Below are 22253 nucleotides of genomic sequence, written 5' to 3'. Positions count from 1 at the left end.
CACAAGTGATAATATATCATATTGTAGGTGTTTATTAATCTTGTTTGTTTGTTACACTTTTGTTGTGTTTTGCTTGATTGTAAAAGATACACAACTATGCAGGAGCTGGTCTGAGAAGTAAAAGATGTTCAAATGTTGGTAATATTCAGTGTTTTATTGTTCATAGGTAATAATGTAAATCCCACTTTGTTTATTTTCATGTACGTTTTGGGTGTCCCATTCAGCAAAAAAAACTGTGAAATTCCATTCCGTTTTTTGAGGTGGTCTGTCATAACTTTTTAAGAACTCTATATCGGACAATGTGACTTTAAATATTAGTGTTCCTGCAAAAAAGGGACCCTAACACACATTTTGTACAGCACACTTTTACAGATGAATGTGTACATAACATTTATACTATCAGACTCATTTTTTCTCTCAATGTGGGCCCCGAGTCAAAATATTTGCCCAGCTCTGGTCTAAACGCTCCAAAGTGCTTCAAGTCTGATCATTTGGCACCAGATTTGGGACCAGCTGGGCTCCATCTAGTGGTAAACCAAAGAATAGCTTAATTCAGGGGTCACCCAACTACAGCGAGCGGAATGCTCTAAGTTTATTTGTAAAATATGACTTGAGAGATATTATAATTAATTATGCCAACCAATGGGTGAGGTCCAGAGCGATTGTTATTGACCACATGCATCACAGTAGTACATCTTGCACATGAAATCCCTAAAATCCATGCAATAGCTGGTTGAGAAATGTTCTTTTTTACAACAGTTCTTAAACTGTTCAACAATTTACTTGCGCATTTGCAGACAATGGGGTGACCCTCGCCCCATTCTTATTTGTGAATGAGTGAACATTTCATGGAAGCTGCTTTTATAGCCAATCATGGCACCCACCTCTTCCCAATTAGCCTGTTCACCTGTGGGATGTTACAAATAAGTGTTTGATGAGCATTCCTCAACTTTCTCACTCTTTTTTGCCACTTGTGTTTTTTTGAAACATGTTGAAGGCATCACATTCCAAAAATTACCAGTTTGAATGTTAGATATTTTGTATTTGCAGTCCATTCGATTTAATATAAGGATTTGCAAATGATTGTATTCCTTTTTAATTTACCATTTACACAATGTGACAACTTCACTGCTTTTGGCTTTTGTAGTTTGAGGTCTCTAAAAATACACCACTTACTCTGAATAAAGAGACTGTAGTGTACAATAAATAGTAGGAGTGAGTGTAGGGGTGTAACAATATAAAAAATGTCATATCATGGCTATTGTCCCCAGAAGTATCATGTTATTTTTACATGTATTAAAAAAGTAGTACTAGACACTTAAAACCACGTTTTATATATATAAAAATATATACAATAAATAAAAATACACAGTATAATTTACTTTCTTGGCAGAAAAAATATGTTGTATAATATTTCAACTACTTAAAAACCATGTTATTTTTATTTGCGTGTCTAAATGGGTTTATTTTCTGTTTTAATTTGCAAAAGTCTTTGGGTTTTTTATTTAAAACAAAACAAAAAAAACAAACGTGTTGATGTGATGTCATGCAAATTTATTTCCTGTTGTCATATTTCTGAGTAAAGCTGTTGGTTTAATTAATGTGCACCATTGACTATCTTGGTTGTCCAGACAGTCATGTGTTTGTACTACTTTACATTGGAGATGTCATTTTTTAATGGAGAAAGGACATTAAGGTCTCTTGTTTTCATGCTAGCAATTCAGCTAGCTTGCTTCTCTTGCAAATGTGCGGTGCCACCAATCTGTGAGTTTATCAAAGTGTATCAATCACAGTTTTACAATGATTTTCATTTAAAATGGTGATACTAACTCTGGGAAGTTATACAGCGACTTATCATTACATCTCCATAAGAGTGCAATACTTATGGGATTATTTATTGGACATTTTTGAGAAGCATTTCGGCCAAATCATTATAATTGAGTAAACGTATTTAAATACATTATGCTTGCGCAAGGTACTTTTCTTTACATCCATGATGTCGTTCACAACAACACAACAGATGACATGTGTTGTGTGTGTATGATTGTTTGTACATTGATGTTACATCCATGATGTCGTTCACAACAACAAAACAGATGTGTTGTGTGTGTATGATTGTTTGTACATTGATGTTACATCCATGATGTCGTTCACAACAACACAACAGATGATATGTGTTGTGTGTGTATGATTGTTTGTACATTGATGTTACCTCCATGATGTCGTTCACAACAACACAACAGATGACATGTGTTGTGTGTGTATGATTGTTTGTACATTGATGTTACATCCATGATGTCGTTCACAACAACACAACAGATATGTGTTGTGTGTATGATTGTTTGTATATTGATGTTACATCCATGATGTCGTTCACAACAACACAACAGATGATATGTGTTGTGTGTGTATGATTGTTTGTACATTGATGTTACATCCATGATGTCGTTCACAACAACACAACAGATGACATGTGTTGTGTGTGTATGATTGTTTGTACATTGATGTTACCTCCATGATGTCGTTCACAACAACACAACAGATGACATGTGTTGTGTGTGTGTATATGATTGTTTGCACATTGAAGTTACATCCATGATGTCGTTCACAACAACACAACAGATGACATGTGTTGTGTGTGTATGATTGTTTGTACATTGATGTTACATCCATGATGTCGTTCACAACAACACAACAGATGACATGTGTTTTGTGTGTATGATTGTTTGTACATTGAAGTTACATCCATGATGTCGTTCACAACAACACAACAGATGACATGTGTTGTGTGTGTATAATGGTTTGTACATTGACGTTACCTCCATGATGTCGTTCACAACAACACAACAGATGACATGTGTTGTGTGTGTGTATGATTGTTTGTACATTGAAGTTACATCCATGATGTCGTTCACAACAACAAAACAGATATGTGTTGTGTGTGTATGATTGTTTGTACATTGATGTTACATCCATGATGTCGTTCACAACAACACAACAGATATGTGTTGTGTGTATGATTGTTTGTACATTGATGTTACATCCATGATGTCGTTCACAAAAACACAACAGATGACATGTGTTGTGTGTATGATTGTTTGTACATTGATGTTACATCCATGATGTCGTTCACAACAACACAACAGATACGTGTTGTGTGTATGATTGTTTGTACATTGATGTTACATCCATGATGTCGTTCACAACAACACAACAGATATGTGTTGTGTGTATGATTGTTTGTATATTGATGTTACATCCATGATGTCGTTCAGCCTTAATGGCAGCACAGCCACTCTGCTACATGCATCTTTGGTATTTGGACTACAATTATTCAGTGAGGTCATAAATATTCCAGTGTGACTGTTGACCCGTAAGGAGAGTTTGTTTAACAGCCGTCACGACCGGTACCTGTTGGAGCACGCAGGGAGCCATTGTTGAAGAAGCCATCAGAGGAGTTGTGGCGCCGGCGGCTCACAGTGTTTCTGCCCTCTCTGTGGAGGTGAGCTTCACCTTGTCTATCAAGGGCGGCTGCATGGGACTGTGGGAGGGGGCATGAAATAGATCAGGTTAGTGACAGATGACAACAAATCACAATGGATGGATCAAAATCTTGTAATCCAACTTAGATAAGGCTCTTGCCTACTGGGGTTGTCCTGACACCAATATTTTGGTACCCGTTCTAAAATTATTATTGTCTTTATTGTGACAAAAAATGTTAGTGTACATGAAACATATGTTTATTGCTGTCATTTAGTCCTTAAATAGACAACTTGTCTTTTAGTAGTAAGTAAACAAAGACTCCTAATTAGTCTGCAGTAGGGTTGTCCCGATCCGATATTTGGATCGGATCGGCCGCCGATATTTGCCAAAAAATGCGTATCGGCAAGGCATGGGAAAATGCTGATTTAGATCCACTTTTTTAAAAAACTCCGGTCCGTGTTTTCCAACACACCAATTTAAATAATACATTCCACTCTTCTGCTGCTCCCTAAACGCCGTTCCATATTTTCCAAAACACCTTCAAAACATCCACAGGTCTGCGTTCTAACCATTCAGACAGCCGTCTGAATTAAGAGTTAAGGTAAAAATATCAGCTGTGTGGGATTATTTTATCCTACAAAACGAAAAAGATGAAGAGGTGGAGTGCAAAACATGCCACGATAAAGTCAAGCGTAGTGGTAAAGTTGTAAGACATTTTAATGACTCTTGCGAGTGAGAGGCTTTTTAGCACTCATCATAGATGAAGACAGGGGCAGGCTGACACCTGAGTATCTTGAGGTGCTCGTCTTTCTTAGAAAGAATCTCCCCATTATGCTCGGACTTCAATTCTTGGCCCCCCTGACTGGGGCAAACAATTGAAGGGAGTGTGTAGAGATATATATATATATATATATATATATATATATATATATATATATATATATATATATATATATATATATATATATATATATATATATATATATATATATATATTTTTTTTTTTTTTAAGTTTACACTTGTTCAAGAGCAAGTATTGATGCTGAGTTAGACATTTTATCCCACTCAGGTTGCGTGTTTTGCTTTTTTTAATAATGTTTACAGCATTATTTGCACTTTATACTGTTCACTGTTTTACTGTTTAATGATGCCATTTCTGTTTGTCATGTATAATTTTTGACATTTTGTGTTTATCCTTGAATACCAACTATTGTGTGCTATTCAAACTCACCTAATCCAGCTGGCTAGTTGTTATCAAGAGTACTAAAATAATTTTCAGCATGAATCTGACAACTAAGTAGGCTAAATAACTTTAAACTTTAATACATGTTCGGATAGGCCAGTATCGGTATCGGATCGGAAGTGCAAAAACAATATCGGTATCGGATCGGAAGTATAAAAACCTGGATCGGGACATCCCTACTCTGCAGTAACATATTGTATCATTTATCTACCTACTATTTGGAACACATTATGAGGGACAAACTGTAAAAATAGATGATTCATCTACTTGTTCATTAACTGTTAATATCTGCTTATTTTCTGTTTTAACATATTCTATCGACACTTCTGTTCAAATGTAATAATCACTTATTCTTCTTTCTTTGATGCCTTACGTTAGTTTATGATGATACCACACATTTCGGTATGGATCCGATAGCAAGTAGTTACAGGATCATACAATAAAATATAACACCAAATAAACCAATAATAACATTGTTCAGAAATACTGATGTAAAGGGTAGGTGTCGCGCTGTTTTCTGTTTCAACATGTTCTATCTACACTTCTGTTAAAATGTAATAATCACTTATTCTTCTCTTCTTTGATACCTTACGTTAGTTTTGGATGACACCACACATTTAGGTATCGGTCCGATACAAAGTAGTTACAGGATCATACATTCGTCATATTCAAAGTCCTCTTGTGTCCAGGGACGTGTTTACTGACTTTATAAACGTAATTAAAATTGAAAAAAAATTGGGACGGCGTGGCGCAGTTGGGAGAGTGGCCGTGCCAGCAACCTGAGGGTTCCTGGTTCAATCCCCACCTTCTACTAACCTCGTCACGCCTGTTGTGTCCTTGAGTAAGACACTTCACCCTTGCTCCTGATGGTTCGTGGTTAGGGCCTTGCATGGCAGCTCCCGCCATCAGTGTGTGAATGTGTGTGTGTAAATAGTGTCAAAGCGCTTTGAGTACCTTGAAGGTAGAAAAGCGCTATACAAGTATAACCCATTTACCATTTACCATAAAAAAAAAAAAAAAGATTTCGTGACGATAAAAAATATCGATGTAATCATAGTAGTATCGACTAGATACGCTCTTGTACTTGGTATCATTACAGTGGATGTCAGGTGTAGATCCACCCATGGCGTGTTTACATTGTGATGGCGGTGAGCTATTGTATCCTCCTACGCTGTGTAGTAAAGCATGTTTAGCTCTTCCTCCAGTGATAATGATACGTGTAAGAAACTTTATCTGTCGTCATGAAGACCAGGATTAGTGATTTAGAAGTAGCTAAAACACTGTGGATGGATGTTAGTCATGTCTTAAAGCAGCTCTTCCTGAGGGTGTTTCAGTGTTATAACTTCACCTTTATCTTGACTTTTTACACCAAAATGCGTCCGTTCTCCCTTTTCTGTCTACACACTGTGTCTGCTTGTAAGTACTCTGTGTGTGCGCGCTGCCCAACATGCTCCTCTGCTCCTAAAAGCAGCAATGTCACGTGACGACACGCCTTCATGCTTGTTGGGAACCGGTACTTTTCAAACAGAGTATAGATTTTGATTCATTAGTACCGCGACACTATACTAGTACCGTACAACCCTATTGCCTACTATAAACACCTGGGAATTGTAAACACCGCAAGGTTAGGTACAAACAAATATGAATCTGTTCCATCTCTTTGACATATGCGGTTTAAAGGCCAGATGATCAGTGCAAGAATCACACAGCAGACAATTAGTTCCAATAGCACGGCATTAGCATTGTGGTCTCGACAGTGAACAAACGCGGCACTGTGGACCAGACAGTGACCTTCTTCTTGTTTGTCAGTCGGACTGGATTTTACGGCTGGGAAACTTGACTCACGGCATATTATCCACAAAGACTGGACAATCAAACAAGTCATTTCCGTGAGGCAACACAACAACATTCTGCACTCAACATCTGTTCAACGCCATCTAAAACCAACCCGGTTGACCGTGTCAGTCATTAGTGTAAACAGCCACGATGTATTCCACTGGGGATCGTCGAGATCAGTGTTTTTTAACCACTGTGCCGTGGGAGATTATCTAATTGCACCAATTTGGGTTAAAAATATTTTTTGCAAACCAGTAATAATAGTCTACAAATGATGTGTTGTTGGTTGGCAGAGTAACCGTGTAATACTCTTCCATATCAGTAGGTGGCAGCCGGTAGCTAAATGCTTTGGAGATGTCGGAAACAGCGGGAGGCAGTGTGCATGTAAAAAGGTGTCTAATGCTTAAACCAAAAATTAGGGATGCACCGAAATGAAAATTTGTGGCCGAAGCCGAATAAAATTTAAACGCTTGGCCGAAGACCGAATAATGAATGCAGTTTTTCACAATTTTTTTAATGTTGCATAAATAGCCTAGAATAAATATTTAGACATGTTTTTCAAATAAAGTAATTTTTTATTGAATATTGACATTTTTTTAATATTCCAGTAGTCTTTGCTTTTCAAAAAAAGCAGTTTTTCATTTATATTAGGCCAGGGGCGCTCACATTTTTTCTGCAGGCGAGCTACTTTTCAATTGACCAAGTCGAGGAGATCTACCTCATTCCTATGTATAATTTATATTTATTTATTTATGAAAGAGACATTTTTGTTAACAAGTTAATGGTGTTTAATGATAATACAAGCATGTTTAACACACATAGATTCCTTTCTTTCATGAAGACAAGAATATAAGTTGGTGTATTACCTGATTCTGATGACTTGCATTGATTGGAATTAGACAGTGGTGCTGATAACGTCCGCATTTTCAAATGGAGGAAAAAAAAAGTCCTCCTTTCTGTCCAGTACCACATAAAAGTGGTTGGATTTGCCATCTCATTTGTCCAACTTGCATACTCGTTTTTAAACACTTTTTTATGAGAGTAGCATATGTGTGTGGCCCTTTAATGTCTGGCAGCAGGTGAGTGACGTCAGTGAGAGTGCGGGTGGGCAAGCAAGTGAGAAAGCGGTCGCGGAGGGTGGGGGAGAAATACATTGGCATCAAACTCCGTAGCTTGCTAGCTTGTGCACGCTAGCTTTCTGAGACTCTTATTTTGTTAGCACAGGCAGGATGAAACAGGTCTTTTATGGTGAAGACAGGAACTGTGCAGTCGGTCTTTAGAGTTTTGACAGTAGGTACGGAGTCTCTAGAAATAAAATGTGTTTCTCTGCGTCCGCCCTGTTAGTGATTTTTTTCTTAAATATGAGCTCGCAGCAGCCAGCGTCATCTCACAAGATCCTCAGGTGCCGAGAATGTCAAACAACTGACGAAAGTGAAGTCTTGGTATGATTGATGATTGCTCATTTTTATGGATATTTTTTAATGCCTGGCTTGAGATCGACTGACACACCCTCCGAGATCGACGTAATGGGCACCCCTGTATTAGGCCTTCGAACAAAACATGCATTCCAAAAAAAAATAAAGTGCATTAAAGTGCATGAACCCACAACAAATGAATTATTGTCCTTTTGGCAAAAGTCTGCTTAGCCACAGTAGATATGCTAATAATGTAAACAGAAGGCTTAAGTAAATCTCAATTAAGTGTGTGCTTGTAACCTCTTACACTTATACAGGTAGCCTACACAACAGGCTAATAATGTAAACAGACGCCCCACTAAATCTCAATAAGTGTGTGCTTGTAACCTCATACACTATACAGGTTCACAACATATCACAACGTCACCACATCACTGCACGTTGGTTGATTGCGTCACCGCGTCAAAAAATTGCGTCACACGCCACTATTCGGCCTTGTTTTTAACTCATTCCACTGAAGGCCAAATGTGGCTTTTTTTGCCATATTCGGCCGAATATATTCGGTTACCGATTAATCGGTGCATCCCTACCAAAAATAAACAAAAGCTGAGTGCCCCTAAGAAAAGGCATTAAAGCTTAAGGAAGGCTATGCAGAGCGAAACTAAAACTGAACTGGCTACAAAGTAAACAAAAACAGAATGCTGGACAACAGCAAAGACTTACTGTGGAGCAAAGACCACATACACCCGAACATGACATGACAACCAACAATGTCCCCACAAAGAAAGATAAAAAACTGAAATATTCTTGATTGCTAAAACAAAGTAGATGCAGGAAAGCAAAGCAAAGGTGATCAAAAAGGTCAACCAAAGAACGAGCTTCCTCTACAGAATCTCCTCTCTGGTCAACAAAAGCACCTTGAGGATTCTAGCGGGAACTCTCATTCAACCCTTCTTCGATTACGCTTGCACCTCCTGGTAACCCAGCACCTCCAAAACCCTCAAATCTAGACTCCAAACATCCCAGAATAAGCTAATCCGGTTACTTTTAGACCTCCACCCCAGATCACACCTCAATCCAACCCACTTCTCCAAAGTGGGCTGGCTCAGGGTGGAGGACAGAGTAAAACAACTTGCACTGAGCCTAGTCTATAAAATCCGCTACACCTCCTTGATACCGAAGTACATGTCAAATTACTTCCTTAATGTAAATGACCGCCATAACCACAACACCAGGGGGAGCTCCACAAACCACGTTAAACCCAGATTCCGATCTAACAAAGGTCTTAACTCATTCTCCTTCTATGCCACATCAATGTGGAATGCACTCCCAACAGGTATAAAAGTAAGTGCATCTCTATATTCCTTCAAAACCGCTCTAAAACAACACCTCCAGGCAACATCAACACTTTACTAATACCCTCCTCCATTCACATCCCATCTCCCCGGATTATAAACAACTCAAATGTACTTCTAATGTATATACTTGTTCTTATGCTATCTGAACTCACTATGTTCTCTGCTGGCTGTACATATCCTACTAAGTAAGACCTACACTGTTTCAATGTCCACATTTCTCTGTTGATGCAATTGTTGATGACTGAAGTTCTGATATCAACCAAAGCTCCTCATCCCACCCCCCGGATTGTAAATAATGTAAATAATTCAATGTACATACTATGATGATTAACTTGTGTGATGACTGTATTATGTAGATAGTATATATTTGTACCATGAATTGATTAACGTGGACCCCGACTTAAACAAGTTGAAAAACTTATTCGGGTGTTACCATTTAGTGGTCAATTGTACGGAATATGTACTGTACTGTGCAATCTACTAATAAAAGTATCAATCAATCAATCAATCAAAGCACAATTGGCCAGCGGGCCGCAGTTTTAAAGTGTTTTGTGTTTGACCGGATGAGTTGGATTTACATTCGTTTTTCTGATTTCGACCCTTTAGAGGGGACTTCCTGATGAAAACGGAGGTACCTCGCTGTGCATGCAGCTACGAACCTTGGCAGGCTGGGGCGTGGAGAAGTTAAGCCAGGCAGGGACAAAGTCATGCTGCGCCATTTAGGTCCAGTGTTTCTGGTCAGTGGATCGAGGCATCAAACCTCATGGCCAGGATCTGACAAAAGGAGATGGACATCAGGAATGCCATTTTTTATGTTTCAAGTACAAACCCCACAAGCTGTGACGTTGTTATCACGTGTAAATGGTAAATAAAAAGAGAAAACAACAAATCCTTTTCAACTTATATTCAGTTGAATAGACTGCAAAGACAATATATTTCATCTTCACACTGAGAAACTTTGGTCATTTTTGCAAATAATCATGACGTTAGAATTTAATGGAAGGAACAGATGGCAAAAAAAGGCATTTTTTAAAGTGTGTTACATGGCCTTTCCTTTTAACAACACTCAGTAAAGGTTTGGGAACTGAGGAGACACATTTTTGAAGTGGAATTCTTTCCCATTCTTGCTTGATGTACAGCTTAAGTTGTTCAACAGTCCATCCATCCATCCATCTTCTTCCGCATATCCAAGGTCAGGACACAGGGGAAAACAGCCTAAGCAGACTTCTTTTTCCCCAGCCACTTCGTCCACCTCTTCCCGGGGGATCCCGAGGCGTTCCAAGGCCAGCCGGGAGACATAGTCTACCTTCATATTGCACCACACATTTTCAATGGGAGGCAGCTCTGGACTACAGGCAGGCCAGTCTAGTACACGCACTCTTTTACTATTACACTGTTGTAACAGGTGGCTTGGCATTGTCTTGCTGAAATAAGCAGGGGCGTCTAATATAACGTTGCTTGTATGGCAACATATGTTGCTCCAAAAGCTGTATGTACCTTTCAGCATTAATGGTGCCTTCACAGATGTGTAAGTTACCCATGCCTTGGCCACTAAAACACCCCCATACCATCACGCATGCTGGCTTTTACACTTTGCGCCTAGAACAGTCCGGATGGTTCTTTTCCTCTTGGTCCGGAGAACACGACGTCCACAGTTTCCAAAAACAATTTGAAATGTGGACTCGTCAGACCACAGAACACTTTTCCACTTTGCATCAGTCCATCTTAGATGCACTCGGGCCCAACAAAGCCTTTCCGGGTGTTGTTGATAAATGGCTTTTAATAGTAGAGTTTTAACTTGCACTTACAGATGTAGCGACCAACTGTAGTTACTGACAGTGGTTTTCTGAAGTGTTCCTGAGCCCACGCAGTGATATCCTTTACACACTGATGTTTTTTTTTTTGATGTAGCACCGCCTGAGGGATGCAAGGTGCGTAATATCCTGGCATACGTGCAGTGATTTCTCCAGATTGTCTAAACCTTTAGATGATATTAGGGAGTGTAGCTGGTGAAATCCCTAAATTCCTTGCAATAGCTGCTTGAGAAATGTTGTTCTTAAACAATTTGCGCAGGCATTTGTTGACAAAGTGATGACCCTCGCCCCGTCCTTGTTTGTGAACGACTGAGCATTTCATGGAAGCTGCTTTTATACCCAATCATGGCACCCGCCTGTTCCCAATTAGCCTGTTCACCTGTGGGATGTTCCCAATAAGTCTTTTATGAGCATTACTCAACTTTCTCACTCTTTTTTGCCACTTGTGCCAGCTTTTTTGAAAGATGCTGCAGGCATCACATTCTAAATGAGCTAATATTTGCAAAAAATTATGTTTTCCAGTGTGAACATGAAATATCTTGTCTTTGCAGTCTATTCAACTGAATATAGGTTGAAAAGGATTCGTTGTATTCTCTTTTTATTTAGCATTTACACAACCTGACAACTTCACTGCTTTTGAGCTTTGTAATAATAGAAAAATGGGGTTATTCTGGAAGCACTGGTTGAAATGGGAACCAGTTGTTGTACAGATCTATACGGGGCATTAATAACCGTACAATATTCATAAACAGTTGTGAGTACATTTGCAATAATTACCCCAGAGTCGGTGGCTCTGAAGTCCTCGGCCTCCTCCCTCAGTCCGTCTGGGCTTGGTTCCTAAGGCCCGTCGGCGCTGACAGACAGGGAGCGGCACAGGGACTAGCGTCTCTAAACTTCTGCCAGGACAGGAGGAGGACCCCTATTCCCCCGCAGGCAGATCCCTTCGTCCAGGGTGGCGCACCGGGAGGACGGGGAACTGTGATCTAGAAAACTGGCCAGGAAGCAGATGGCTTTCCAGAAGTCACAAGAACCCCTGGGTGAATCTTGTCCCGAGAGCTTCCGCTTATAGTCCCGTTCTCTTCACTGATCTAGTGGGGTCATTTCCTCTGTTGCCAGGCGCGAGACAGAAACTGTATTTTTAAGAGGTGTACTGATCAGTTTAGTTGGTGGAGCGAGGGGAGAAGCAGGCGTTATCCTGCCACACCGTGGGCCAGTAGGTTTCGGCGTCCGCTCCACGTTTACCCAGTCATTTTACAATCTGTGGGAATACACGCAGAAAAGAAAACGAGTCCCGGGGACAGTCTTTTGGAGGCAATGGAGGTGCCGCCGCTCACCTCATCCACGGGCTGAAAAGACTGGCGAGAGTTTGGAGGAAAGCGATTCAAAGTCACATGACAATGAAGGAAATAGGACCGGTGTTACATTGCTGTCATGTTCATTTGTGGTTAGTGAAACAGAAAGCGTGCCGGCTGATGCATTATCGTGATGTCTGTCTTCTTTTCACATTGGGAAACACGCCCATTGAACTAGGTGCGGGTGTCTGGGTGAAGGAGGAGGAGTCTGGTTTCATAGGTAGGTCAGGTCAGAAACCAAGAACAAGGCTGCCATATGTGGAGCACTTGGTCAATCTTATTCTCTTGGAGGATGACGCTGAAAATGTGTCCAAACTAATTTTCTTTGAGGATAAGCTTTCCCGCACAGAACACTATTCTGATGACTTCCTGGTGTCGCGCCAGTATCTGCACCTGCAAACAAACAAAACGTCTCGTTAGAAATGATCAATTCTAGAAAATGTGGCAGTAAAAAACAAAAAGAGGCACATTAAATCAAAAGTAAACTTAGCAGAACAGTTTTTGGTAATAAAACTGTAGCGCTAACGGCAGTTTCAGCAATAAAACCGTAGCGCTAACGCAGCATTTTCTAGCACATTGCAGCTCGTTGCCCCAGGGGTTAGGAATACAACGTCCACAGGACACCTTCTCATCAATCCAAGCCAAAAATGACAGATTCTTTTAAACACGTTTAAAAATATCTCTCTCTGTACTGTATACCTTATACCAGGGGTAGGGAACTTATGGCTCTAGAGCAGGGGTGCCCATTACGTCATTCGCGATCGACTGGTCGATCTCGGAGGGTGTGTCAGTCGATCTCAAGCCAGGCATTAAAAAATAGACATAAAAATGAGCAATCATCAATCATACCAAGACTTCACTTTCGTCAGTTGTTTGACATTCTCGGCACCCGAGGATCTTGTGAGATGACGCTGGCTGCTGCGAGCTCATATTTAAGAAAAAAATCACTAACAGGGCGGAAGCAGAGAAACACATTTTATTTCTAGAGACTCCGTACCTACTGTCAAAATTCTAAAGACCGAACGCACAGTTCCTGTCTTCACCATAAAAGACCTGTTTCATCCTGCCTGTGCTAACAAAATAAGAGTCTCAGAAAGCTAGCGTGCACAAGCTAGCAAACTACGGAGTTTGATGCCAATGTATTTCTCCCCCGCCCTCAGCGACCGCTTTCTCACTTGCTTGCCCACCCGCACAGTCACTGACGTCACTCACCTGCTGCCAGACATTAAAGGGCCACACACATATGCTACTCTCATAACAAAGTCTTTAAAAACGAGTATGCAAGTTGGACAAATGAGATGCCAAATCCAACCACTTTCATGTGGTATTGGACAGAAAGGAGGACTTTTTTTTTCCTCCATTTGAAAATGCGGACGTTATCAGCACCACTGTCTAATTCCAATCAATGCAAGTCATCAGAATCAGGTAATACACCAACTTATATTCTTGTCTTCATGAAAGAAAGGAATCTATGTGTGTTAAACATGCTTGTATTATCATTAAACACCATTAACTTGTTAACAAAAATGTCTCTTTCATAAATAAATAAATATAAATTATAAATAGGAATGAGGTAGATCTCCTCGACTTGGTCAATTGAAAAGTAGCTCGCCTGCAGAAAAAGTGTGAGCGCCCCTGCTCTAGAGCCAGATGTGGCTCTTTTGATGACTGCAGCTGGCTCTCAGATTAATCTTATCTTACATTGCTTAACACAATAAGTAATGAATAATTCCACGGGTAATCAGTGTTAAAAATAACGTAAAAAATGTGAAAAATTCTCATGCATTTTTATCCCTCCATCCGTTTTCTACCGCAGTGTTTTTCAACCTTTTTTTGAGCCAAGCCACATTTTTTGCGTTTAAAAAACATGGAGGCATACCACCAGCAGAAATGTATTAAAAACGAAACTCAGTTGATAATAAAAAGTCGTTGTTACAATTGTTGGATACGACTTCAAAGCATAACCAAGCATGCATCAATATAGCTCTTGTCTCAAAGTAGATGTACTGTCACCACCTGTCACATCACGCCATCACTTATTTTGAGTTGTTTGCGGTTTTCTTGTGTGTAGTGTTTTAGTTCTTGTCTTGTGCTCCTATTTTGGTTGCTTTTTCTATTTTTTTGGCATTTTCCTGTAGCAGTTTCATGTCTTCCTTTGAGCGCTACTTCCCGCATCTACTTTGTTTTAGCAATCAAGAATATGTCAGTCGTTTTTATCCTCCTTTGTGGGGACATTGTCGATTGACATGTGATGTTCGGATGTACATTGTCTTTGTTCCACAGTAAGTCTTTGCTGTCGTCCAGCATTCTGTTTTTTTGTTTACTTTGTAGCCAGTTCACTTTTAGTTTTGCTCTGCATAGCCTTCCCCAAGCGTTAATGCCTTTTCTTAGGGGCACTCACCTTTTGTTTATTTATGTTTTAAGCATTAGACACCTTTTTTCTTTTACCTGCACACTGCCTCCCGCTGTTTCCGACATCTACAAAGCAATTAGCTCTAGACAGCACCGACAACTCAACAACACCACAAAATTTTCAGACTGTAATTACTGGTTTGCAAAAAATATTTTTAACCAATATAGGTGGAATTAGATAATCCCCCACGGCACACCAGACTGTATCTCACGGCACAGTGGTTGAAAAAGACTGTTCTACCGCACCTGTTCAAGAAGTCAAGAATGGTAAGAAGTATTTTATTCATTATTAGTTAGCTTCAGAATGAAAATGTTATTAAAAAGAATAACATACGTGTTATACCCTAATGTTGGTTTTACATAAAAATGCACACATTTAGTTGTATTCAATGTTTAAAAAACATTATATGGCTCTCACAGAAATACATTTTAAAATATTTGACTTCCATGGCTCTCTTAGCCAAAAAGGTTCCCGACCCCTGCCTTATACACTACAGGCTAAAGGTCTGGACACACCTTCTCCTCATTCAATGGCTTTTCTTTAATTTCATGACTATTTACATTGTAGATTGTCACATCAAAACTATGAATGAACACATGTGGAGTTATGTACTCAACAAAAAAACGTTAAAATAGTGTCGTTTTGGCATTTACAGTAATTCATTGAAAAATCTACAGCTACTGATTTGCAGTAAAATAAAACTAACACACTGGCAGCTCAGGTGCAAACATTTTACTGTAAAATTTAATTTTTTATTTTTAATTATACAGTAAAATTCTGGCAACTGAGCTGCCTTTTTCTTTTTTTTATACCATAAAACGGCAGTAGTGTGTTTTGATTTACAGTACTACATTACATTCTGAGGTGAAATTATTGCATTTTTTTTTTACAGTTAAAAAAATCTGCTAATGGAATGCATTAAAAAAAATGGTGTAATAATAATATTTACTGTTAGAAGCGACCCTCTGGGGCCAAACTAACCGCGATGTGGCCCTCCGTGAAAACAAATGTGGTCTAGATCAGTGGTTCTCCACCTTTTTTCAGTGATGTACCCCCTGTGAACATTTTTTTAATTCAAGTACCCCCTAATCAGAGCAAAGCATTTTTGGTTGAAAAAAAGAGATAAAGAAGTAAAATACAGCACTATGTCATCACTTTCTGATTTATTAAATTGTATAACAGTGCAAAATATTGCTCATTTGTAGTGGTCTTTCTTGAACTATTTGGAAAAGTAGATATAAAAATAATTTAAAAAATGTTGAAAAATAAACAAGTGCTTTAATTATGAATAAAGATTTCTCCACATAGAAGTAATCATCAACTTAAAGTACCCTCTGTGGGGATTGTAATAGAGATCCATCAACTTCATTCTAAACATTTCTTCACAAAAGAAATCTTTAACATCAATATTTATGGAATATGTCCACAAAAAATCAATAAACACTGAATATTGCTTTGTTGCATTTCTTTTCACAGTTTATTAACCTACATTCATATTTTGTTGAAGTATTATTCAATAAATCTATTTATAAAGGATTTTTGAATTGTTACTATTTTTAGAATATTTAAAAAAAATGTCACGTCACATACTGTCACGTCACATGCCACGTACTGTCACGTCACATACTGTCACGTCACATACTGTCACGTCACATGCCACGTACTGTCACGTCACATACTGTCACGTCACATACTGTCACGTCACATACTGTCACGTCACATACTGTCACGTCACATGCCACGTACTGTCACGTCACATACTGTCACGTCACATACTGTCACGTCACATACTGTCACGTCACATGCCACGTACTGTCACGTCACATACTGTCACGTCACATACTGTCACGTCACATACTGTCACGTCACATGCCACGTACTGTCACGTCACATACTGTCACCTCATACGTCACATACAGTCACCTCATACGTCACATACTGTCACCTCATACGTCACATACTGTCACCTCATACGTCACATACTGTCACCTCATACGTCACATACTGTCACCTCATACGTCACATACTGTCACCTCATATGTCACATACTGTCACCTCATACGTCACATACTGTCACCTCATACCTCACATACTGTCACCTCATATGTCACAAAATGTCACGTCACATACTGTCACGTCATATGTCACATACTGTCACGTCATATGTCACATACTGTCACCTCATACATCACATACTGTCACGTCACATCACACACTGTCACGTCACATACTGTCACCTCATACGTCACATACTATCACCTCATACGTCACATACTGTCACCTCATACGTCACATACTGTCACGTCATATGTCGCATACTGTCACGTCATATGTCACATACTGTCACCTCATACATCACATACTGTCACGTCACATACTGTCACCTCATACGTCACATACTGTCACCTCACATACTGTCACATCATACGTCACATACTGTCACGTCATACGTCACATACTGTCACCTCATACATCACATACTGTCACGTCACATACTGTCACCTCATACGTCACATACTGTCACCTCACATACTGTCACATCATACGTCACATACTGTCACCTCATACGTCACATACTGTCACCTCATACGTCACATACTGTCACCTCATACGTCACATACTGTCACCTCATATGTCACATACTGTCACCTCATATGTCACATACTGTCACCTCATACGTCACATACTGTCACGTCACATACTGTCACGTCATACTTCACATACTGTCACGTCATACGTCACATACTGTCACATCACATACTGTCACGTCATAGGTCACATACTGTCACGTCATACTTCACATACTGTCACGTCATACGTCACATACTGTCACGTCATACGTCACATACTGTCACATCACATACTGTAACGTCATAGGTCACATACTGTCACGTCATACGTCACATACTGTCACGTCATACGTCACATACTGTCACATCACATACTGTCATGTCATAGGTCACATACTGTCACGTCATACTTCACATACTGTCACGTCACATACTGTCACATCATACGTCACATACTGTCACCTCACACGTCACATAAGTATACGCCCTCGCGGAGCAGAGAGGTAGCAGCATGGGTAACGTTAGCTGTGATGCTAGCAGAGCCGTGCGAGTGGTAATACGAGAGAAAGAAGGTGCAAATGAAGGATGAATTAATTAAAAACAGCAGGAGGTCCATTGTCTGGCGGTGGTTTGGCTTCAAAAGCATTGGTACAAAAAGTAGCATTACTGCTAATATGTAGCATCATTTTAAAAGTCACCTGCTACAGAATACAGAGTGCTTACCCCGCATGTCAACATCTCCGTTCGGTACCACACGCTTACACCATCAAAATGCTGAGTCAAACATTTCCAGATCAACACTGTACGCAAAAAATAGTCAACCACAGAATTTAATAACGTCCGTAGTAACCTACCACATAGCGAAGGACGAACACTATTTGATTTCCTATTATGCAGCTCATTTTTATTTGACACTTAAAATGTCTCTTGGAAATGACATGAACGTTTGTGCCACTGCTAAATAATTGTGTTAATAAATACACTTTTGGTCAATTGACTTAGTTGTGATTTCCTTCTCTGCATGAAAGTTTAAAAGTAGCACATATGAATGCAGTATGAAGAAGAATGTTTGAATGTAGACACATAGAATCATCATACTGCTGTCATTATATGCATCAAGTGCTCATTCAAGGCCAAGGCAAAATATCCACATAAATATCGTGTATCGCGATATGGCTTAAAAAATATTGATATTAAAAAAAGGCCATATCGCCCAGCCCTAGTGTAATGTTATACTTCTTGTCTTGCGCTCCTATTTTGGTGACTTTTTCTCTTTTTTTTGGTATTTTCCTGTGGCAGTTTCATGTCTTCCTTTGAGCAATATTCCCCACATCTTTGTTTTAGCAATCAAGAATACATCAGTTGTTTTTATCCTTTTTTGTGGGGACATTGTTAATTGTCATGTCATGTCCGGGTGTACATTGTCTTTGCTCCACAGTAAGTCTTTGCCGTCATCCAGCATTCTGTTTTCGTTCACTTTGGAGCAAGTTCAGTTTTAGTTTTGTTCTGCATAGCCTTCCTTAAACTTCAATGCCTTTTCTTAGGGACACTCACCTTGTGTTTACTTTTAGTTTAAGCATTAGATACCATTTTACCTGCACCCTGCCTCCCGCTGTTTCCAACATCTACAAAGCAAATAGCTACCGGATGCAACCTACCGATATGGAAGAGTATTACACGGTTACTCTGCCGCGATCTAAACAGCACCGACACTCAACAACAACACATTATTTGCAGACTAGAATTACTGGTTTGCAAAAAATATTTTTAACCCAAATAGGCAAAATTAGATCATCTCCCATGGCACACCAGACTGTATCACACGCGGCACAGTGGTTGAAAAACACTGCACCATACTGTATCACACGCGGCACAGTGCTTGAAAAACACAGCACCATACTGTTTCACACGCGGCACAGTGGTTAAAAAACACTGGTGTACATAATGGCGGTTGAATTAACTTTCGGTTTCATTCCACACAACGCAGCTTAACATCAAAGTAAAACAGACTGTCTCAACCGCCGTTGCACTCCCGCTGAACTGTGACGTAACAGCCTGCATCAATGAGCTGCTACAACTACACACAGCAGCGGGACCGTACCTTTGGAAAACAAGACCGACAAATTGTCTCCTACCATTTGCGACGTGACCAAAAAAAAAAAAAAAAAAAAGCGAAAAGCATGCGTCTGTAGCCAAACACGTTTCAATCAACACCCAAGTTGACATATGTTCAAAAGGTGCAATTCCCGCCAAGACCAACTCCGACATTGAAACTTTCCAAAGTGAATGGATGACGAGAGTGTGCTAGAACAGTGGTTCTCAACCTTTTTTGAGTGATGTACACCCTGTGAACAGTTTTTTTTAATTCAAGAACCCCCTAATCAGAGCAAAGCATTTTTGGTTGAAAAAAAGAGATAAAGAAGTAAAATTCAGCACTATGTCATCACTTTCTGATTTATTAAATTGTATAACAGTGCAAAATATTGCTCATTTGTAGTGTTTTTTCTTGAACTATTTGGAAAAAAAGATATTAAAATAACTCAAAACTTGTTGAAAAATAAGTGATTCAATTATAAATTAAAGCTGCAAGCAGCGATGGACGGGACCGAGTATTTAAACATGTACATACAAAAAATTATTAAAACTCTTTCATCAGCTTTTAATCAGAAGGGTTCAATCTCTCTCCTGTGCTTATTTGAAGCCGACAGGACAAACACGCTCAGAGGAGATGATGTTGAAAAAGGCTGACTGTTTTTACACAAATTTTGTTTTGAAGGTGAAATTGCTAACTTCCTGTTGATTTTTGCTCGGGGTTGTCAGTTTAGGAAATACAGGTCTAAGTGAGACCTACATAGAGGTCTGTGTTTCATGTGTCTACTATATTCCTACTGGGAATTGGAGGCAGTTTTGTCTGTGTTTTCTTCCTAGGGGGCGCTTAAGCGCAATTTTGAGTTTTGGGGATTGGGTTTTTGATTATATCGCAATTTTCGCCAGTCCTGATGTGTGTATCCAATTTGGTGACTTTTGAAGCATGTTAAGGGGGTCAAATTACAGCTCAAAGAGGCGGCGGTATAATAATAAAGAATAAAGAATAATAATAATGAAACGCTAGGAATTCAATAGGTTCCTCTGTCCCTTTGGAACATCGGTCCCTAATAAAGATTTCTACATTTAGAAGTAATTATCAGCTTAAAGTGCCCTCTTTGGGGATTGTAATAGAGATCCATCTGGATTCATCAACTTCATTCTAAACATTTCTTCACAAAAAAAGAAATCCTTAAAGGCCTACTGAAAGCCACTACTTTGACCACGCAGTTTATATATCAATGATGAAATATTAACATTGCAACACGTGCCAATACGGCCGGTTTAGTTTACCAAATTACAATTTTAAATTTCCCGCGGAGTTTACTGTTGAAAACGTCACGGAATGATGACGTGTGTTTGTGTTGTTATTGGTTGGAGGGGACATATTAGCCCAGCACAACACACGGCTAAAAGTTGTCTCTTTTCATCGCGCAATTACACAGTATTTTGGACATCTGTGTTGCTGAATCTTTTGCAATTTGTTCAATTGATAATGGAGACGTCAAAGAAGAATGCTGTTGGTGGAAAGCAGTGGATTGCAGCTGCCTTTAGCACCGAAACACAGCCGGTGTTTCTTTGTTGTGAAGCTTTAACACAGAGCCGTCAAGCGAACATGTTTCTCTACGTCAACCATCAAGTTTTTGGATGGGAACATTGTGATATTAAGTCGGCTCTTAGTGGAATATGCGACCTCCTCCTGCAGCTCAAAAAGGCAGCTGTGATCTTGGCTTCTCTCAGAGACACTGGCGTTCACCGCAGCCATCCGACTTTCAGGTAATACTTTATAATCTCACTACAGTACTATTAACACAATAAGCCAGGGGTCGGGAACTTTTTTGGCTGAGAGAGCCATGAAAGCCAAATATTTTAAAATGTATTTCCGTGAAAGCCATATAATGTTTTTTTAACACTGAACACAATACAACTAAATGCGTGCATTTTTAACAAAGACCAACATGTTTAGAGTATGATAAGTCTCTTATTCTTTTAAATAACATTGTTATTCTGAAGATGACCAATAATAAATAAAATGCCTCTTACCATTAATGCGACTTATGGTGCTGCGTGGTTTTGCTGATGTATTTGTATACTTGATACGGGGTTATTTTTAACACTGTGATTACCAGCGTAATTATTCATGACTTATCCTGTTAAGCAATGTCAGCTGAGATTTATCTGAGAGCCGGATGCAGTCATCAAAAGAGACACATCTGGCTCTAGAGCCATAGGTTCCCTACCGCTGCAATAAGCAGATAAGGGATTTTCCAGAATTATCCTAGTAAATGTGTCTAATTACATATGAAACTCTCACACTGCCGCCGCCTTTTATTTTTCTCTCCTTTTTTGTTTCTTGCTTCACTCTAACTTTCCTCATCCACGAATCTTTCATCCTCGCTCAAATTGCTCTTACTGCTGGTGGCTTACATTATAAACAATCTCATTTCAGTGGGCCGTTAAAGGCCTACTGAAACCCAACACTAGCGACCACACAGTTTGATAGTTTATATATCAATGATGAAATATTAACATTGCAACACATGCCAATACGGCCTTTTTAGTTTACTAAATTGCAATTTAAAATTTCCCGGGACTTTTTTCTTGAAAATGTCGCGTAATGACGTGTACGCGTGACGTCACGGGCTGTTATGAATATGAGCGCTGCGCACACACACAGCTAAAAG

The 22253-nt window shown here is 39.4% G+C and overlaps 1 protein-coding gene across 3 annotated transcripts in view; it reads right to left on the bottom strand.

Annotated features, from left to right (window-relative positions):
* The window catches only part of LOC133550831 (vasculin-like protein 1), a 42069-nt gene that overhangs the window by 17826 nt on the left and 1990 nt on the right, over positions 1-22253 (bottom strand). For all 3 annotated transcript variants that reach the window (XM_061896898.1, XM_061896896.1, XM_061896895.1), the window contains 3 exons: positions 11927-12894; positions 9995-10109; positions 3412-3541 (listed from right to left, as the gene is read on the bottom strand). In XM_061896898.1, the coding sequence (XP_061752882.1) occupies positions 3412-3541; positions 9995-10054 (190 nt within the window). In that variant the 5' untranslated portion in view covers positions 10055-10109; positions 11927-12894. The remainder of the gene's footprint in view (positions 1-3411; positions 3542-9994; positions 10110-11926; positions 12895-22253) is intronic.

Source organism: Nerophis ophidion, linkage group LG04 (assembly GCF_033978795.1).
Source record: "Nerophis ophidion isolate RoL-2023_Sa linkage group LG04, RoL_Noph_v1.0, whole genome shotgun sequence".
NCBI lineage: Eukaryota > Metazoa > Chordata > Actinopteri > Syngnathiformes > Syngnathidae > Nerophis > Nerophis ophidion.
The sequence above is the reverse complement of the archived record's forward strand: the minus strand, read 5'-3'. Positions and strand labels throughout refer to the sequence as shown.